A 20,633-nucleotide genomic window follows, 5' to 3' on the forward strand; every position below is an offset into this window, starting at 1 on the left:
AAGCCTGCTTTTCCCTCTCCTGCTCCCCTGCTTGTGTTCCCTCTCACGCTGTCTCTGTCTCTCTGTCAAATAAATAAAATCTTTTAAAAAAAATTTAAAAAGGAATTGATAAGATGTTGGTTGAAAAAGGAAAGAAGAAAAATTAAAAAAAAAGAAATAGAAAAAGAAAAAATAAAGAAAATTTTAAAAATTAACTTTGAAAGACTAAATAATCATGGGGAAAAAGCCATGAATTCTATGTGCTGTATTCCCCTAGCACTGGAGTTTTACAGTTCTCATTGATCAGTAAACTGGGTCTTGGCTGGATGTTCTTGCTGATCTTCTGGGGGAGGGGCCTGTTGCAGTGATTCTCAAATGTCTTTGCCCAAGGTGGAATTGCACCGTCCTTGTCAGGGGCCAGGCTAAGTAATCTGCTCGGGTTTGCTCTCGGTAGCTTTTGTTCCCCGAAAGTTTTCCGTACAGCTTTGGAGGACAAGAATGAAAATGGAGGCTTCCCAGTCTCTGGCCCCAGAGGAGCCAAGAACTCAGGGCTCCACTCCTGAGTGAGTCCCCAGAGGAAAGCAGTCAGTTACTCCTGTCTCCCTGGTCTCCGGCCGCACTCTGAGCTCACCTGGCCCGTGACCAAATGTTTCTATCTCTGGCACCCGACCCTGTTTGGAGTCTCCAAACCCAGCAGATTCCTGCGGTGCACTCCCGTGCTGCTCCTCCTGGGGGAAGAAGGGGAGACTCTCCCCAATCTGCCACTTGTTGGGTGCCTGCTCGAAGAGCAGTGGCCCGACTGTGCCACAGATTACGGTTTATGGCAACCCCGAGCTGCGAGCCCACTCCTTGGCTCCGTCTTTGCAGCCGGCTTCCCCGCTCCAATACCTGGGAGCTCTGCCACACTCAGTCACCCCTGGTCTTTCTGTGACCCCGAGGGTCCTGAGACCACACTGTCCCAGTGAGGGTTCCACACCCACCCCCCACCCCTTGCTTAGCCACTGGAGTGACGTCCTTCAGTGGAGCAGACTTCTAAAAGTTCCAATTTTGTGCTCCGCTGCTCTGTCACTTGCCGGTAGCCGGCTGACGGAGGCTCCCTCCCCCGCCCCCCACCCCCAGGGTCTATCTTCCCATGTTATCACCTGAGATTCACTTCTCCACATGTCCTACCTTCCAGAAAGTGGTCACTTTTCTGTTCATAGAATTGCTACTATTCTTTTCTTCGATCCCCTGTTTAGTTTGTAGGTGTTCAGAATGGTTTGATAACTAGCTGAATTCCTGGGACCAGATGAAATTTAGGTCTTCTACTCCTCCACCAGCTTGCTCCTCTCCCTCCTGGAAATGTCCCATGTTTGATGAATACATTAATCTACATATCCAAGAAGTTCAGAGAATCCCCAGTAGGATAAGCATACAAAGATCTACAATATAGACATCATAGTGAACTGTTAAAAGGCAAAGAGAAAAATCATGAATTCAACAGGAGAAAAACAACTCATTGGTTATAGGGGAGCACCAATGTAGTTAACAGCTGATTTTTCTTCTGAAACAAAGGAATCCAGAAGGCAGTGGCATAATATATTCAAAGTGCTGAATGAAAACTCCAGCAATCAAAAATGAAGGCAAAATAAAGACATCCCAGGATAAACAGATATTGAAAGAATTTGTTACTAACTAACTTGTCTTACAAGAAACACTAAAGGAAGTTCTTCAGCTGGAAAGGGTATGGCACCAATTGCTAATGTGAATCCACCAGAAGAAACAAAGAGCACTAAAAATGGTTAAATTTAAGTTAATATAAAAGATTTTAGAAACATATTTTTCACTTTTACTCTTAATTTCTTTGAAAGACATTATATAAAGCATTAATTGTATTGTTGGGTTTATAACATATATAGATTTAATTTATATGATAACGATAGCATAAAGGAGGGAGGATAGTATGGAACTACAGTGCACTAAAGTTTCTACATTATACCAGAATTAAGTTGGTATCAATGTGATATAGATTGTGATTAGTTAGGATGGCTAAGAAAATCATGTGTGTGTACATATACATATACACAAATACATATGTGTGTGTGTGTATATATATATATATATATATATATATATATATATATATATAAACAGAGGAATTAAATGGGAGCATCACAAATATTTAACATAAAAGAAGGCACTTAAAGGAACAGCAGAGGAACAAAAAAGACAAGATATGTAGAAAGCAGATAGCAAAATGGCAAACATACATGTAAATACTTCAACAATAACTTTATATGTAAGTACCATTAAACACCCCAATGAAAGGTTAGAGATTACAAGACCAGATTTTAAAAAATCAAGATTCAATATAATTCTGTGTAAAAACAGACACACTTAGATTCAGATACACATAAATTGTAGTAAAAAGATGGAAAAGATATACCATGCAAATGGAAAGTGTAACAGCTGAGTGGCTATATTTATATCAGACAAAAGAGACTTCAAGGAAGTATTACTAACAACATAGAGTGGCATGTCAGAATGATTAAAGGGTCAACTAATTAGGAAGATAGAATTTACAAAGTATTATATATAATAAATATATGCATTATAAATGTATACATACCTAACAACAGAACCTCATAGTACTTGAAGCAAAATCCAACAGAACTGAAAGGAGAAATAGGTAATCTGAGCGTAACATTTAGAAATTTCATTATTCCGATCTCAATACTTGGTAGAAAAATTATACAGAAAATCTATGTTAAACACTAACTTAGCATACAACCCAGAAAATCATTTTTAGGAACTTACCCAAGAGAACTGAAAACCTGCATTTACACAAAGACATGTATGTGAATATTTATAGTATATCAGTGAAACTATCACTGTAATCAAGATAATGTACATATCCATTACCTGCCCCCCCACCAAAGTTTTCTTGTCTCCCCTATTATCCTCTCATACCTCTGACCACTCTTCCCCCTCTTTGTTTTTTGGTTTGGCTTCTTTCACTCAGCATAAATTGTATTTAGATTTTACCCATGTTGTTTAATTAAAAAATTGTTATGAGATTTTTTTCCCAGTCATTTACCTAAAGTTTGAATTTTCTCATACAAAGTTTTTAGTTTGAACTTTAAGCCTGCCTTATTTTTCCAATTATACTTGATAAGCCAGTAGTAATTAGATAATATTTCTTATGCAGAAATAATCTGAAATTGTGTATCAAAGATTAAAAGCTTTCTGGGAATAAGAGTTATGAAACACCAAAATCAGGCAAGGTTGAAAGGTTTCCTCGTAATAATTTAAGATTTTATTTATTTGTCAGAGAGAGAGCGCACAAGCAGGGGAAGCGGCAGGCAGAGGGAGAAGCAGGCTCCCCGCTGAGCAAGGAGCCCAATATGGGACTCGTTCCCAGGACCCTGGGATCATGACCTGAGCTGAAAGCAGATGCATAGCGGTCTGAGCTATCCAGGCGTCCCACCTCATAATAATTTAAATAATAGGGTAGGCAGCTAACTTTCTATGACGGTTTTCCTGTTCAACAAGTATGGCAATCAATAAAGTTTTTCATTTCCCCTATCTCCCTCTGATTCTACAATGTTGAGATTATCTAGAAAACTGATCTCATTTGCCTGTGATTCATTGCATTTTTTTGTTGTTTCTTTTCAGACCAAATGTTTATTTAGCTTGTTCCGGGATACTGGCCATCATTTGATTCAGAATAATAAAATAGGAGGAATTAATTCTCCATTGTCTAAACCTGTTGTTTCTAAGAACCTGAAAGAAGAGAAAACAGTCAAAGAAAAGGATATGGAAGGAAGGCTTAGGCCTGGGGATTTGGTAGGTTGTTTAGAAGGTGATGATTTTGCTAGTTTTGTTACATTCCAGAGGCTTGCACTGATTTCTTATCTGGCAAATTGCATCAGTTTCGTTTGCATTTTGTTGCAACATAAAGATCATTGTTCCTAACATTGTGAACACCATGTAAGAATTCAGTTTTTGAGGTGTGTTCATTTTCTTTCAGCAAGCACCTAGTATAAAATCTCAGAGCTCAGATACTCCTTTGGAAGTTGAACCCTCTCTAAGCCACAATCCAGAAGGACAGGTAACTATGCATAAAGAGTTGGAAAATTGAGTATGATATTGTGAAAAATGCTCATTATCTTAGTTACCGTCCCATATTTGCCATGACTAGCTTATGACTTTGGGTAAATTTCTTTGTCTTGTTGAGACTCTCTAAAATGAGCAGGTAGTACCAAATTAGCTTTAAGGTCCTTTCTAACATTACAAGTTTATATCTTTTATTAATTCTCCTATATTATGCACTAGGAGGAATGCAAAGGTTTATGATCTGCAGCATTTACTCATGTGCGTTCAGGACACTCAATAGTCTGGTGGGTGAAACAGATCAGTACATAATTAACCATAATACAGAATTTTGATGAGTGCTGTAATAGAGGTACAAATAAAAGGGCTGTGAGGGCTCAGAGAAGACAGATTAATCACTCCTAGGATGGGGCAGTCTCAGAAGCCTACATGGAAGAGGTGGCATCTGTGCTAAGTAGTGAAAGATTAAGAGAACAATTTGCCAGATGAAGATGAGGGAGTAGGCATTTCAGGGCCAGGGAATAACTTGAGTCAAGGCACAAAGAAGGTAGCAGAATTTGGAGTATATCAATTAATTTAGTGTATGGAGTAGAGAAATGAAAAGAAAGGAGAGATTCTAGAAGGAGGTGAGAAGGGAGAGGCTGCACTGAGTTGTAGAAAGGCTTGTTGTTGAAAGCCTTGCTAAAAAGTTTGGCCTTCATTATATAGGTGATGAGGGACTCTTGAGCTTCATCTGGGAGACTCACATGAAAGGTTTTTAAGTTATGTGGAAATAAGACCTTATATGTATTTCAGGGCAGAACTCTTGCAAGGATGTGAAAAAGAGAAGGAAATTGGGGAGGGAGCTTCAAATATCAGTTTATAGGTTTTTATTATAATACAGATGAGTGTTAGTGCCAGTTTGATTTAGAGAAGATGTTGTAGTAAAGAAAGAAACTTGAAGAGGCAATATCTGGAATTGGGAAGTTTGAGGGTGCTGAGGAAGAAAAGCTAAAGATAACTCAGGTTTCAAGCCTTACCTTCTAGAAGGATGACAAAATCATTAACAGAAAAGTCAAAAGAGAGGTCAATATAAGGGAAATGATAGGTTCAATTTGGGACATGTTGTATTTAGGATGCTGGCAAAATTCTGGGTAGAAATGTCCATCAGGCTGCAGTTGGTAGATGGTGATGTGGATGCTGTGAGTGGGAATATCAGAATGTTATGTGAATATTTCCACAGGACTTGGAAGGTGTGGTGGCAGAAAGAATAGCATTCACTTAAAACAGTTCCAAGAAAAGCATTGAACAAGTTAAACAGTGCTTCAGCTGAGATAAAAGTTTCCAAGAATAAAACTGAAAATGCTTTTCTGCAAGAGATAACCACTGTTACTATTTTCTTTCCAGTTATTTTTCTATATTAAAAATATTTTGACAGTCAAGATCATGCTATATACATATAGTTGTATATGCAGTTTTCTTACTTGTATTGTGAATGTTATCTTATGTTACTAAAATTGGTTCATAAATATCTGTTTTTAATGGAAAGAATAAATTAGAGACAAATATCTTTACAGCAATATGTAGAAGCAGGGACATACATTGTGTTGGAGATTCAGCTGGACAGAGCCTTGGTTCCAAAGCGAATGCCAGAGGAGCTAGCCAGAAGGTATGTAGCAATGGTTCTTATACTTGTTTTACAAACACATTTTAAGTATAAATAAAAGGAATTCAGATTGTCCCCATAAATATAATTTTCCTAGGCTAAGTAGCAGAAAGTTTTCCGTTTTTTTTCCTCAGATGAAATTTCTTTTGTTACTGTTGTTTTCTTATTACAAAAGCAGTATATGTTCATTATAAAAAAAATCAAGATTTGGAGAAAATTGATATCAGCAAGTATATAAAAACACTCAGATTTCTACTCACCCAGTGATAGCTACTTTAAAAAAACTGGTATTTATCCTTCTGGAGTTATTGTAAAGTTTCTATATTATACACACACACCACAAACATACACACCCATGTCACATTTAAATAAATGTAATTTTTAAAAACGGTTTTTTTATTGTACCATAGTGCTTTGATTGTGTTTCTAGAAAATTATCCACTTCATCTAGGTTATCCACTCTGTTGATATATAATTGTTCATGATATTCTCTTATTATTCTTTTTATCTCTATAAAATGGGGAGTAATGTTCCTGCAGAGCCAGACAGGAGGCTTGATTTCACCACCCTGAGATTATGACCTGAGCCAAAATCAAGGGTCAGACACTGAACAAATTGAACCACCCAGGTGCTGCTGTCACAGATTATATTTTTATACATTTTTGTGCCTATTAGCAAAGATTTCTAACTATTATTTTATGCATTTACCTTCTAAAAACAAGTAAACAGGGGTTACAAACCAAAAGTACAATAATAATGGCTTTCATATTTACATTTACCAGGGTTCCTTATTTCTTCAGTTACCTTCCAGTTACTGACTAGTGTCCTTTCATTTCAGCCTGAAGGGCTCCCTTTAGCATTTCTTATAGATTAGATCTTACTAATAGACTCTTAGTTTTTGTTTATTTTGTTAATTTTTTCTTCATTCTTGAAGGGTAATTTGCTGTATATAGAGTTTTTGGTTGGCATTTTTTTTTCTTCCAAAACTTTAAATATGTTACCCTAGTACTTCCTGGCCTCTATGGCTTGTGTTAATCTTATTGACATTATTGAAATTGTCTGTTTATCTTATGTGACAAGTCACTCCTCTCACTGCTTTTTGAGCTTTTCTCTTGTCTTTGGTTTCTGACAATTTGACTACAATGTGTCTTAGTATAAATCTGCTTGGAAATTGTTATGCTTCTTGGATGTATAGATTCTTGTCTTCCTGCCCTTTTCCTTCTCTCTTCTCCTTGCGGGATTCCCATAAGGTGTATGTTGGTCATACAAGTTGTGTATGTTGATGGTGTCCTACAGATTTTAGGCCCTGTTTACTTTTTGTTTGTTTGTTTTTCTTTCTGTTCCTCAGATTAGGTAATTTCAGTTATCCCATCTTCAGGTTTGCTCATTCTTTCTTCTGCCTGACCAAATCTGTTGAACGCTCTAGTAATTTCCTTTCAGTTATTGTACTTTTCAACTACAGACATTCTATTTGGTTCTTTTAAAAATTTCTATCTCTTTACTGATATTCTATTCTTATTTTGTTTATACACCATTTTCCTGATTTCTCTTACTCCTTTGTTTGTGGTTTCCTTTAACTCTTTGAGCACAAGTAGGTTGCTTTATTTCACATCTTTCTGTAGCAAGTCCAGTGTCTGGGCTTCTTCAGGGACAATTTCTATCAACTTTGTTTTTCTTTTGAAAGAGCATATTTTTATGTTTTATACATTTTGCGATTTTTTTTGTTGTTGAAAACTGGACAGTTTGATATTATAAAGTGGGGGGTTTGGAAATCAGATTATCCCCTTCCCCAGGGTTTGCTGTTCTTAATTGTTGAAGTTATAGGTTGTGTTCAGCCAGTGTTTTGATTGAGATTTTCTTGAATGCCAGGATTTTAATATAATCAAACACATAAACAAAAATAAAACAAAAAAAAATTTTTTTGTTTTTGCGGATGACTGCATGCTGGAGGATTTTTTTTTTTTTTTAAGATTTATTTATTTAGGGGTGCCTGGGTGGCTCAGTCGTTAAGCATCTGCCTTCAGCTCAGGTCATGATCCCAGGGTCCTGGGATTGAGTCCCTCATCAGGCTCCCTGCTCAGCGGGAAGCCTGCTTCTCCCTCTCCCACTCCCCCTGCTTGTATTCCCTCTCTCACTGTCTCTCTCTGTGTCAAATAAATAAATAAAATCTTTTTAAAAAATTATTTATTTATTTATTTATTTTGAGAGAGAGAGCATGTGTGAGCAGGGGGAGGGGCACAGAGAGAGAGAGAGAAGCAGACTCCCTGCTGAGCGGGGAGCCTGAGGCAGGGCTCAATCCCATAACCCTGAGATCATGACCTGAGCCAAAATCAAGAGTCGGACACTTAATTGACTGAGCTACCCAGGTGCCCCTGGAGCATTCTTTTAACGCTTAACTAGGCTGTTTATAATTCTGCCTCAGCCTTCACTTCCTGCTTGCACTGGGACTATAGATCAGTCAGTGGTGGAAGCTTAGGTTCTTCTCAGGTCTTTTCTGAACATATATCCTGTCCTGAGCATGTGTGCAGCTTTCTAAATTCTTCTGTACAAGTACTTTTGAATACCCTAATTTCCCAAAGAAACTGGCTTTTCTTCCTAGGCCTTAGGTGGTTTGTTGTGTCTCAACCATAATCTTTTGTCCCACAGAGCTATGGGTTTTTGATAACCTTACAATGTTTTTGAGCAATGCACACCCACTGGTTTTCTACTGTGAATGGATTTCAAGATAGGAGAAACAGAATTGAGTGCTTTATGTCAGTCATTCAGGTAGACCCAGATAGGTTAGAACAAACGTAGTAACTTGTGAAGAAGGTCTGCTCTGCTTCTCCAGCATCAGAGCCCAGCGTGCCACACTGGAAATGCAGGTTGCCATTTTCAATATTGCCGCTGAGCTGGGAATGGGGTGAGGCAAGGGCAAGTAAAAATGCCACAAAGCTTCCCCACCATTATAGTTGCCTTTTTCTTGGTTTAGTATTCGTTTGGTTACCATAAACTTTTGACTGTCTTTCACAGTTCAGGCAGAGTTGGTTCTGACAGTTTCTGATTGTTATTTTCAATGTTTCTACAAAGAGATGGGAGTTTAGAGTTTTTTTCTCTATCATTTTGCTGGTCTAGACTTTACCTTTTGGTGTGAGGAACACTATGCTCAGTGCAGGATGAAAGGAAATGATAGCTTTTATCTTGGAGACTATTTATTATAGATATTTTTAAGGCTTGATAAATACCCCCAAGTTGCCTTCCAAAAAGTTTGCAGTTCCACAAGTGATGTATGAGCCTACTCTTTCTTCATACATTCACAACACAGTACTTTTTTATATTTTCTACTTTGGCAGGGGAAGAAAGTTTCTCATTTTAATTTAATTTTTTTCAAAGTTTCTCATTTTAATTTTAGTCCACATTGTAAATGTTTTAGTGAGAGTAAACATTTTTTCACATATTAGTCATTTGGAAGTCTTCTTTTGAAAATAACTTGCTTGTAGTGGTACATTTATCCTTTATACCAAAAAGTTTCAAAACTTTTAAAAAACTTTACATTTAGTCCCTTTCCAAAAATAAGTTGGTAATATTTACTATAAATGATATATATAAAATAAAATTAATAATCTGGAAATAGAAAGTTAAAAACTCAAGCCATGGAAACAAAGAGGAAGAAAGTATTAAATGGAACTTTCATAAATAAGCATCAAATCTTAGTTGTTTAACAAACAGGGAAGTACTATAAATTTTGCAGCTCTAATCCTAAAGGAGGACCCATGCTAGTTCCAAATGAGATCAGATATCTTCCTGGCATTAATTTCTAAAACAGATTTCTCATTTGAGCTCTTACATAGGGAATACTGAGTGACAAAATAACAGCATGCTTAATGAAAGTTTTATAGTAAATGTAGGTGCAATTTTTAATAATTTTTTTATTGAAGTGTAATTGAAATTTAACATTATATTGGTTTCAGGTGTACAACATAATGATTCAATAGTTGTATACACTGTGAAATGATTACCACAATAAGTCCAGTTAATATCTGTCACCATACATAGTTATGCAAAAATTTTTTTCTTGTGATGAGAGCTTTTAAGTTCTACTCTTTTAGCAACCTTCAAATATGCAATACAATATTTTTGTTTTGTTTTGTTTTTAAGTTTTATTTATTTTGTTTTTAGTAATCTCTATACCCAACATGGGGCTTGAACTCATGACCCTGAGATTGAGTCACGTACTCTTTCAACTGAGCCAGCCAGGTGCCCCTCAAATATGCAGTACGGTATTATTATTTTATTTTATTTTTTAAAAGATTTATTTTTTTAAAAAAAGATTTTATTTATTTATTTCAGAGAGAGAGAGAGAACAAGAATGGAGAGGGTCAGAAGGAGAAGCAGACTCCCTGCTGAGCAGGGAGCCCGATGCGGGACATGATCCCAGAACCCTGGGATCTTGACCTGAGCTGAAGGCAGATGCTTAACTGACTTAGCCACCCAGGCGCCCTTATTTGTTTATTTTAGAGAGAGAGAGAGAGAAAGAGAGAGAAAGCCCAGTGGGGAGAGGCAGAGGTTGAGGAAGAGAGAACCTCCAGTAGACCCTCCGCTGAGTGTAGAGCCTGATGTGGGGCTCCATCCCACCACCCTGAGATCAGGACCTGAGCCACCCAGGTGCCCCTATTCTTAGACTTTTTAATGAGATATGGTTATTACCTGTAAGTTTTTCATTGGCTGTAGGTACGTAGAAGGTAGATTTCTCCTCCAAGCTAGCCCAAGTGACAGTATTATAGAACAAAGGCAAATTAGAATGGCAGTGTTAGAATATTGGACCCAATATTCATAAAAGATGATTTGCCTTTGGTTCTGGATGAGACATATATGTACTAACTGCTGAATCTATGTCAATGTATAATAATGTATATATATAAATTTAATGCATTCTTAAACATGAAGAGAAGCTCAATTACTTTTATAATAAAAGAAATACAAATTAAAAACTACCCTGAAATACCTTTTTAAATTGCAGAAGATCAAAAAAGCTTAATAACTCATTAGGTTGTTGATGAGCACATTAGAAATAGGTTCTGTCATTCAAACTAGTGAGAGTATAAATTGGTAAAAATCCTGTGGAGGACAATGTCATAATAGCTATTAAAATACATAAGCATGTGTCTTTTAACCAAGTAACTCACTTCCAGTAACTTCTTTACAGATAAATGTTTTTAGCAAGGCCATTAGTGACTACTGCATTATTAAATCCAATGGTCTGTTTTCAGGGTCATTGTGACCTGTTATTAGTGTTTAATGACTCAGTCCTCCTTGAAGCACTTTCTTTACCAGGCTCTCAGGATACCATATTCTCTTGGTTTTATTCCTCCTCATCTGGCCTTCTTTATCTCTCCAGCCTCTAAATGTTAGAGTCTCTTAGAGCTCAGTCCTTGGACCTCTTTTCAATCTACGTTTACTCCCTTGGTTTTTGTCTACTCTCATGGCTCTAGCTACCATCTATGTGCTGATGGCTTCCAGATTTATATATGGACCCTGGACCTCTCTCCTGAACTCTGAATTCATATATCTAATTCTCACAAACTCTCTGGTCAGTCATAGTAATCTCTCACCTGGTCTCCCTACATATACTATTCTACCTTTCACTTTATTCTTTTTATTAAGTAACAGCTTTATTGAGATATAGTTCACATACCATTCACTTCACCCATTTAAATGGTACAATTCAGTGGTTTTTAGTATACTCACAGAGTTGTACAGCCTTCACCACAATCAACTTTATGACATTTTTCTTACCCCTAAAAGAAACCACACACATATTAGCAGTCAATCTACAGTTCCTCCCAACCCTCATGCCAACCCCTCACCCAGAACGCTCCAGCCCTACGCAACCACGTATCTACTTTTTGTCTGTATAGATTTTCCAGCTTTGGACATTTCATATAAATGGAGTCATACAATACATGGTCTTTGTGACTGGCTTATTTCATTTAACATAATGCTGTCAAGGTTCATCCATACTGTAGCATGTATCAGTACTTCATTTCTTTGTTGTGGAATAATATTTCACTCTATGGATATACCACATTTTTTCCCCATTCTTTAATTGATGGACATTTGGACAATTTATTCTTAATACAGCATTCTATACTGATTGTGTTAAAATGGAGGTCAACTCATGTAACTAACTCCTCTGCTCAGAAACTACTAGTGACTCCCCGGTACACTCTGAGTAAATGCCTAAGTCCTTGCAATGGCCTACAAGTGCCTACATATTCTGTATGCACTTTGCTCTCACTTTTTCTGTCTAGCCGTACTTGGCTTCCTGCTGTTCTTCATGCATGCCAGGCACACTGTTGCAACAAGGCCTCTACACTTTCTGTTCCCTTTGCCTGTATTTTCCTTATCCCAGATATCTACACAACTTGCTTCCTCACTTCCTTGAGGTCTTTACTCAAATGTTACCATCTCAGTAAGAGTCTTGATGAAATGTGTTTCCCTACTTCACCACCTTAGTCCCCAACATAGTCTGACTTCCTGCATTATTTTTCTCCATGGCACATATCACTAACATATTTATCTTAATTACTGTCTTTCTTTCCCCACTAGCATATAAGCTCCATGAAGGCAAGAATTTTTGTCCTAATTTGTTTAATGCTCTATCCCCAATACTTAGAAAAGTGCCTGTTGGATGGTAGACACTCAGTATATATTTTAAATGAGTGAATAAGTAACATTGTCTCTGGAGAGGAAATTGGGTGGCTGGACAACAAGATTGTCAACAAGGTAAATGACAAGGAGACAATTTAGTATATATTGTTTTATACCTCATAAGTTTTGAATCATAGGATATATTACCTATTAAAATAAATAAAATTAAAATTAGAAATAATGAGCAGAGGTATACAATTACATAAGACCTATTAAAGAAAACCTGAATTTGTGAATTTGATTGTAAATTTTAAGGCAGTACTATATACTTCAGCAGGAATCTGAAACTATAAGGAGGAAGAGCTAAGAATTTAATTTCCTCTAGTTTTTATAAGGTATCCTGAAAATGGAAGGTAGAAGTTTTGGCATAAGTAGGTTGACAGTAACAAAATATATTCTCTTAATCAGCACAACGTCTGATATCATTATTGTAATTTAATGCAGTCATAAATTATGTGTAACGAGAGGACACTTTTTACCCTAGATGGAGAGGAAAGAAAAGCATTCACTTGCCTGTACCATTTAGATTTCCAAAACTTCATTCTTTCAGAGACTCTACAGAGTGCACCTAAAATCATAACACCTATTTCTTGCCAACTCCCGAGTCAAGCAGTCTCTTGAGTGCAATAGCAGTTTTAAAAAAATATGTAAGAATAAAACCAGGGCTCAAATTAGCCAAAAGTACAACTTCGCTACTTTTCGAGTAGCTGCTTCCTAGCTTCTTTCCTATCTAGTTCATAGCTGTATACTGTTCTATGGTTCACATCTAGGCTTTTACATGAGAGAATTGCAGTGCTCAAGTGTGATACTCCGATACAGGCCATTTGGAAGTAGGAATAAGAGAACATAAATCTGCAGATAATAAAGTTTGTTTTTGTTTTTGTCATTTTTTTCTGGTACAGGGTCAAGGAAATGATTCCTCCAAGGCCGCCTCTTACCCGTCGGACAGGAGGAGCTCAGAAGGCAAGTGCCAAAGCCAAGATGAAACTATAAGTAATAAGGTGTTGAGTACACCCATTTGAAAATAAGGCATGGACTCTTCAGTATGTTTTCTAGAAGGGGCGAGAAATTGTAGCTTCTCATATTTCTCTTCCTGGTTCTGTTTGTGACCAGTGACATACAATGAATAGTGAATAGTGTTTAATCCTTTGGCTGGTAGTCTCTGAGCTGAAAAGTAAAGGGCAATTTATACCTAAAACATTATTGAATATAAAACCCAAACCAGTTTCAGAGTTCCATTATATATCTTGATCTCTTCGAGGCCTCTTTACCAGACATTTTGTATTTTTCTAGGCGGTGACTGACTACCACATGCAGATCAAGAATATATCTAGAGCTATTCTGGATGAGTATCATAGGATGTTTGGAAAACAGGTGGCCAAACTGGGGAGTGATATGGATAGTGAAACCATGGAGGAGCAGAAGTGCCTGCTCAACTATGAACTTAACTGCTCTGGAAAATACTTTGCTTTCAAAGAACAACTCAAGGTAAATATTCCTTTAATTGTTCAGTGGATTTTTATGAAGCATCTTCTCTACATTCCTAATTATTAGTTGTTCTCTGGTCATGTTCAGCTACGCTTCCACCATTCTTGCTGTTGGTGCCAAGAGTTATATTCTGTCTGATAGAATATGAGAAGCTCCACTTGTGGAAAGCCTTGGAATGGTTAAGTATCCATTCCAGGTGTGAGCTTTTAAGAAACTAAGTCTTTACTTGAGGCTAGGCCAGAGTTTGAGCCAGGTTTCATGTTACTGTAGCAGGCAAAAACTCTGTACCTGGTACTAATTCCATGACTAATTCTCTGTCTTCCATTACCTACCTTTCCATAGTCCACAGAATCACTAAGATTTGAGAAATATTTACTTAATAATAATTTCCTACATAATAATGGTTAACATTTATTGAGTGTTTGCTGTACACCAGACAAATTTTTTTTAAAATTTATTTGACAGAGAGAGACACAGCAGGAGAGGGAACACAAGCAGGGGGAGTGAGAGAGGGAGAAGCAGACCTCCCGCTGATCAGGGAGCCCGATGTGGGCCTCGATCTCAGGACCTTGGGACCATGACCTGAGCCGAAGGCAGACGCTTAATGACTGAGCCACCCAGGCACCCCACCAGACAAATTTTAAATGTTTTGTATTTTACTAATTTAATCCTAACAATAACCCTATGAGGTAGATATTCCTCATTTTACAGGTGGAGAAATGCAATATTAATTGGTTAAGTAATTTCCCTAAGGTCATAGAACTAGTAAAAGTTAAAGATGGGACTCAAATTCAGGCAGCCTTCTTGCTCCAGAATTTCACATTCTTAACTGCTACACTGGATTGCCTCTCTGTGCACATTTACTATGTGTCCTGTACTGTACTTACCAGATACAAAGAAAGCACATGGAAGTGATAGGGTGAAAAACAACTGACGCTCATGGAGGCGAAGAGCTCTTCTCAGTAGGTGGCATAGTCACAACTTAAGTTGATTCCTGGTTCTACCATTAGTAGCTGGATGGTCAAATGACTTTGCCTCTCTGAGCTTTAATTTCTTTGTGTAACTATGAACAATAATACTAACACTATCACATGGGATCATTATGAGAATTAAATAATATGATGCATGGAAAGTGCTTAGTACAAAACCTGGCAATAATTTTAGCTGGGGGGGGGGGCGGGGAGCTGTCATGGCTATAGCAATATGTTATTTGTACAGCAATTTAAGCTTCACCACCTACCTGTTATCTTTCTTTGGCTTCTCAATCATCTTCTGAAGTAAGATAATAAGACCAGAAGTACACATCCATATAACAAATGAGGAAAATGAGGTAGTAACTTTAATTTTTGAGGTTGTACAGTGGCAGGATTAGAACTAGAATCCCATTCTCCAGACTGTCAAATTAGGCCTTTTCCTCTTGTATCATGTGGTCACCATGAGAGATGTAATGCATAAACCTAATGCTGAGGTCTTCTTTAGCTCTATGGCTCTCTTCAAATGATATGAGTTCTGCATTGACCATATTAGAGATGACATCAAGAAAAGAAGTCATGCAGAGTATGTTGATTGGTGGAAAATCAGAGACCTGACATTCTAGCAGTTACCAAGGGAGAAATCAATCACTTTCTGAAGTTCTGATGAGCCTTAGACCAGAAAGAAGCTCAAGGGAAGCCTGTGTTGTCAGCATGGTGCTGGACTTTATAATCAAATGGATGATCTATGTCTCTTACAGCATGCCGTAGTAAAGATTGTGAGAGAGAAGTATTTGAAGACAACATCATTTGAAAGCCAGGAGGAACTGCAGACATTTATTAGTGAGCTCTATGTGTTCTTGGTGGATCAGATGCATGTGGCCTTAAACCAGGTAGGTGCTCAAGAACTAAGAGCCCTTACTTTTCTCCGTAGGACATCAGGGTCTCTGAATGATTCCTTCCTTCCTTGCTTCCTTTCTTCCTTCATTCAGCAAACATTTATGAGGTGTCTACTCTGTGCTAGGCACTGACAAAAGTGAATAAGAAACTTCCTAAATTATAAAACTAATTTTGGGGAGAACAAGAGAGAATAATTCAACTTCCTGGCATAATAACTTTCATAACTGTCATAAATGTGATGGATGAAAGAAATATATAAAATCAGCTAATTAAATTATAAAACAAAAATCATCTATTTATTCTGTGAATGTGTGCAATTCTCAGTTTGCTCTCCATGATTGGCAATCAAAACTAAGAAACATTATGAGCTTTCAGATATACCTGAATGACAATGATACTTCAAACATGCCTTTTCTTTTTTTTTTTTAAAGATTTTATTTATTTATTTATTTGAGAGAGAGAGAGAGAGAGAAACAGCATGAGAGGGGAGAGGGTCAGAGGGAGAAGCAGGCTCCCTGCCGAGCCAGGAGCCTGATGTGGGACTCAATCCCAGGACTGTGGGACCATGACCTGAGCCGAAGGCAGTCACTTAACCAACTGAGCCACCCAGGCGCCCTCTTTTTTTTTTTTTTTTTTTTTAAGAGAGGTGGGTGAGTAGGGGCAGAGGGGGAGGGGGAGAGAAGAGACTCCCAAGCAGGCTCCCTGCCCATTGCGGAGCCCCACACAGGGCTCAGTCTCACAACCCTGAGATCATGACCTGAGCCCAAATCAAGAGTCAGACGCTTAGCCCCCTGAGCCACCCAGTTGCCCCTAAACAGGCCTTTTCTATTTGACTGATAGCCTGCTCTTCTCCCATTTGTCTGTTTCTATCTATATTTGCACAGCTTGCATCTTGTCTTCATTTGCTCATTTTAAAATGTATACAGTTGTGGTTTATTTGAAAAAAATGACAAAAATCAAAGTCTTTTTGTCCCCTTGGTAGTCTCTAAGTAGCCATGCTTCCTCAAGCCCTCTATTCTATGTTTTTTTCCTTTACTGTTGTTTTCTTCTCTGTCACCATTACTTTTTCTTTCACCTTGTCCAGCCTTTCTGGAAGAGGAAGGTGAGGAGTATCTAATATCCTAGGATTAAGAAAACAATCCCACCTTGGGCACAGATGATTTGGATAAATTGCCTTGAGAATTGAGCATGAGATAGTAATTACTGTTGCCTTGTGCCCCCAAGGAATCCCTGTCTAGTAGAGGAGAGAGACATCAAATACAAATAAGTGCAGTAGGGCGAGGTAAGTGCTGTGATGGGGATGTGTCCATGGTAGAGCAGGTTAGGGGATGCCTAAAGAAAGAGTGATCAACTTCACCCTGAGACCTGTCAGGAAAGGATTCACAGAAGAGCTGTGGCTTGAGCCTGAAGGCTAAAAAGTTCTCCAGGGAGATGTTTCAGAGCATTTGAGTCATAGGGAATATCACAAAAGCTTGGAAGCTTGGAAGTGTATGGCATATACAGAAACTGCATATAGTTTAGGAGCAGAGGTTGAAGTGGTTAAGGGACATAGAAGTAGGAGGTGAAGCCAGGGATCAGTTCCAGGTAGGGGGATTGAGAATGTGGTTGGAAGCCTTATATGCCACACAAAGAAGTTTTGACTTTTTCCCTTATTAGCATTTGGAAGCAATAAATTTAATTATTTTATAAGTGGAATAATATGATCAGATCCACATTTTATGAAAAACACTCATAGCAGTATGTCAGGTGGGTTAGATGTGGTGAAACTGGTGGTGTTAACTGGTTATTAATGTAGTAATAAAGGGGTCAAAGATTCTTAAGTTTAAGGCTCAATGACTGGGTAGCTGGTAGTACCATTAACCAGGACAAGAAATACAACACAAGTGAATTTGGTAGGAGGCAGGTGATGTTGAAATCACTTTTGAACATTGGTTCTTAGGAGGTTTTTCTCAAGAGAGAGATCTGAGCTGTAGATGAGATTTGGGGAGCCATGAGTATATATAGGCATACCTTGGAGATATTGACAGTTTGGTTCCAGACCACCACAGTAAAGCAAATATCACAATAAAGCAAGTCGAATGAATTTTTTGGTTTCCCAGTGTATATAAAGTTTACACTATACTGTAGTCTATTATGTGTGCAATAGCATTATGTCTAGAAAAACAATGTACATACCTTAGTTAAAAAATACTGTATTGCTAAAAAATGCTAACCATCATTGAGCTTTCAGTGAGTCCTAACCTGAGATCACAGATCACCATAACAAATATAATTAACAATGAAAAAGCTTGAATTATTTTGACGATTACCCAACTGTGACACAGAGACACAAAGTGAGCAAATGCTATTAGAAAATGGCACCAATAGACTTGCTTGACACAGAGTTGCCACAAACCTTCCATTTGTAAAAAAACCAAAAAACAAAAAAACAGTATCTGTAAAGCTCAATAAAAGACAATATGCCTGTAGATGCTAGTTAAACTATGGTCATAGATGAAGATGCTGAGAAAAACATGAGTCGAGAGAGAAGTGAGCTGTCAGTGGAACCCTGTCAAACACCAGCATTTAAGGGATGGATGAGTAAAAGAATTAATGAAGGAGATAAGTGAATTGTTAAAAAGGCAGAAGAGCCAGAAGACAGTAGTATCACAGAAGCTAAGGGAAGAGAATTTTAAGAAGAAAAAGTAGTCAACAATGTCAAATATTCCTAGTAGTTCATGGGGAGGGGGAATTGGAACAAGGTGGTCAAAAGGTATAAACCTCGAGTTACAAGATAAACAAGTACTAGGGATGTAATGTACAGCATGATGACTAGAGTTAACACTGTTGTATGATATATGTGAAAGTTGTTAAGAGAGTAAATCCTAAGAGTTCTTATCACAAGAAAAAATTTTTCTTTTTTTTCTTTTTATTGTGTCCATTTGAGATGATGCATACTAACTAAACTTATTGTGGTAATTATTTTACAATATATGTCTGTCAAACCATTATGCTGTATGCCTTAAACTTACACAGTGATGTATATCAATTATATCTCAATAAAACTGGGGGAAAAAACACAAAATTTGAAAAGTTTTCATTGAATCTGAAAATAAGGAGGTTATTAACTTTTACATGGTAATATCAGTGAGCTAATGGAATGGATTCAAATTATAATGAATTATGGAGTGAATGAGTGATTAAGAAGCAGGTGAATATAAATTCAATAAGTTGGAAGATGAAAGGAAGGAGGGGGAAAGTAGAAGCTAGAAATTATAAAGATTTTCTTTTTAAGCTGGAGATGCCTTTAGTATGTCCATAGGTTTGGGAAAAGGAGTCAGCAGATGGGAAGAAATTGAAAATAGAAGGAAAGAGAGAATAATTGATGGCAAGCCCAGGGTATATACAAGTGGGAAAGGATCAAGAACAGAGAAGGATGTGATGCTTCTTCCTCAGACTGAAAAGAAAGAGATACAATGGATGCAGAAATAAACTCTTCCAATGTGGGGTTCATAAGTTGAGGGATTTCTGGCTTAATGATTTCCATTTCCTCTGTGAAGTAATGTCTTTACTGACAGTGAAGGGAATAATGTTTGAATAAAAAGCCCGAAGAAAGAGAAGAAAATTTAGATACTGCATCATAGCATAATGGTATATGTTGTTGAACAAGGACAACTACATAGATTGTGGAGAGTATGAAAGGCCTCCAGCTAAGGCTGAATGCCAAAGAATCTGTGGCAGCTCAGATATTTCTTTGTGTATGCAATTTTCCTCAGGACCTGTTAGCAGCTCTTGTCTAAGAATGAAGAAGTCAGATAGTAGGATTGTTTTAATTTGGGAGTCTTCAGACCAAGTGCAGGAGAAGGATAAGGATGCCTGGAACCTGAGTGTGCTGGTGGGAGAGTAGTATGAGTGGATGATCACGTGGTCCAGGCTTACCCATTGGGAAAGATAGGCATATTGGAAATGAAGGAAATGAAGTCAGAGAGCAGTTTTCAGGGGATTAAGTGACAAAAAGACTGAAGGCTTGTAACACAGATTCTGGGAGTGGGATATTAGAGGTAGAGTATTTCTGGTTTGGGCAATGAAGTGTGTTGCTGGAGGGATTTGGAGGTCAAGATCATCAAAATTAAAAATAACAAAGAACAGAGGCATTAATCCATGATCAGGAGCTCTCTTTGGCCCATCTCAAATTTAGCTTTACTCTCTACATCCCTTAACAACTCTACTTGTTAATGTCACTGATAATTTTTTTACTTCTAATTAAAGAATTTGGGGCGATCTTCCTTGGCAATAGCTTCTGATCCAGGAGATTACTTATTATACCAGAACTGCTTTCCTGGATGGGTACATAGGGTATAATATTTTTCTGGGTTTTCTCCTACCTTTCTGGCTATTTCTAAAATGTTTCCTTTTTGGGATTTGCTTACATATCTCGCTAAAAGTACAGAAACAACTTCCAAAGCTTTACCCTTAATCTCCTGGTTTTTTTGATGTTTGAAGACTCTAACTAGTGCTTGCCAACCTTCTTCATGTCATGGCAACTGAAAATGATATTTGTCCCACACACTAGAGAAAATGTCGGAAGCTGTTTGAGGTAGAAGGAGGCTTACTTAGAGATTTTGACTTCCCTGAAGGTTGAGGAGAACAGTTCTGCCCAAATTAATTTTTACTTACTTCTGTGAGCTTAGATTGTTGGTATTCAGATACCTGAGCCTCTCTTTCACCCTTGATATTTCTCTCTTGGTTCATTCTCACTCTTACTATTATTGGCAAGACTATAAGAAACCCCAATAGCATTTTCAACCTCATAACTGGGGTCTCACGTCTAGTTTATTCTTATAAGACTCTCTACTTGTAATTGCTTTGTTTTGTTTAACATCTTGATG

The 20,633-nt window shown here is 37.6% G+C and overlaps 1 protein-coding gene across 9 annotated transcripts in view; it reads left to right on the plus strand.

Annotated features, from left to right (window-relative positions):
* CFAP70 (cilia and flagella associated protein 70) overlaps positions 1-20,633 on the plus strand; it is a 110,541-nt gene that overhangs the window by 55,343 nt on the left and 34,565 nt on the right. For all 9 annotated transcript variants that reach the window (XM_036114138.2, XM_036114139.2, XM_078077578.1 and 6 more), the window contains 6 exons: positions 3,634-3,804; positions 3,989-4,069; positions 5,628-5,719; positions 13,309-13,369; positions 13,700-13,894; positions 15,627-15,758. In XM_036114138.2, coding sequence (XP_035970031.1) covers positions 3,634-3,804; positions 3,989-4,069; positions 5,628-5,719; positions 13,309-13,369; positions 13,700-13,894; positions 15,627-15,758 — 732 coding nt within the window. The remainder of the gene's footprint in view (positions 1-3,633; positions 3,805-3,988; positions 4,070-5,627; positions 5,720-13,308; positions 13,370-13,699; positions 13,895-15,626; positions 15,759-20,633) is intronic.

Source organism: Halichoerus grypus, chromosome 7 (assembly GCF_964656455.1).
Source record: "Halichoerus grypus chromosome 7, mHalGry1.hap1.1, whole genome shotgun sequence".
NCBI classification, from domain to species: Eukaryota; Metazoa; Chordata; class Mammalia; order Carnivora; family Phocidae; genus Halichoerus; species Halichoerus grypus.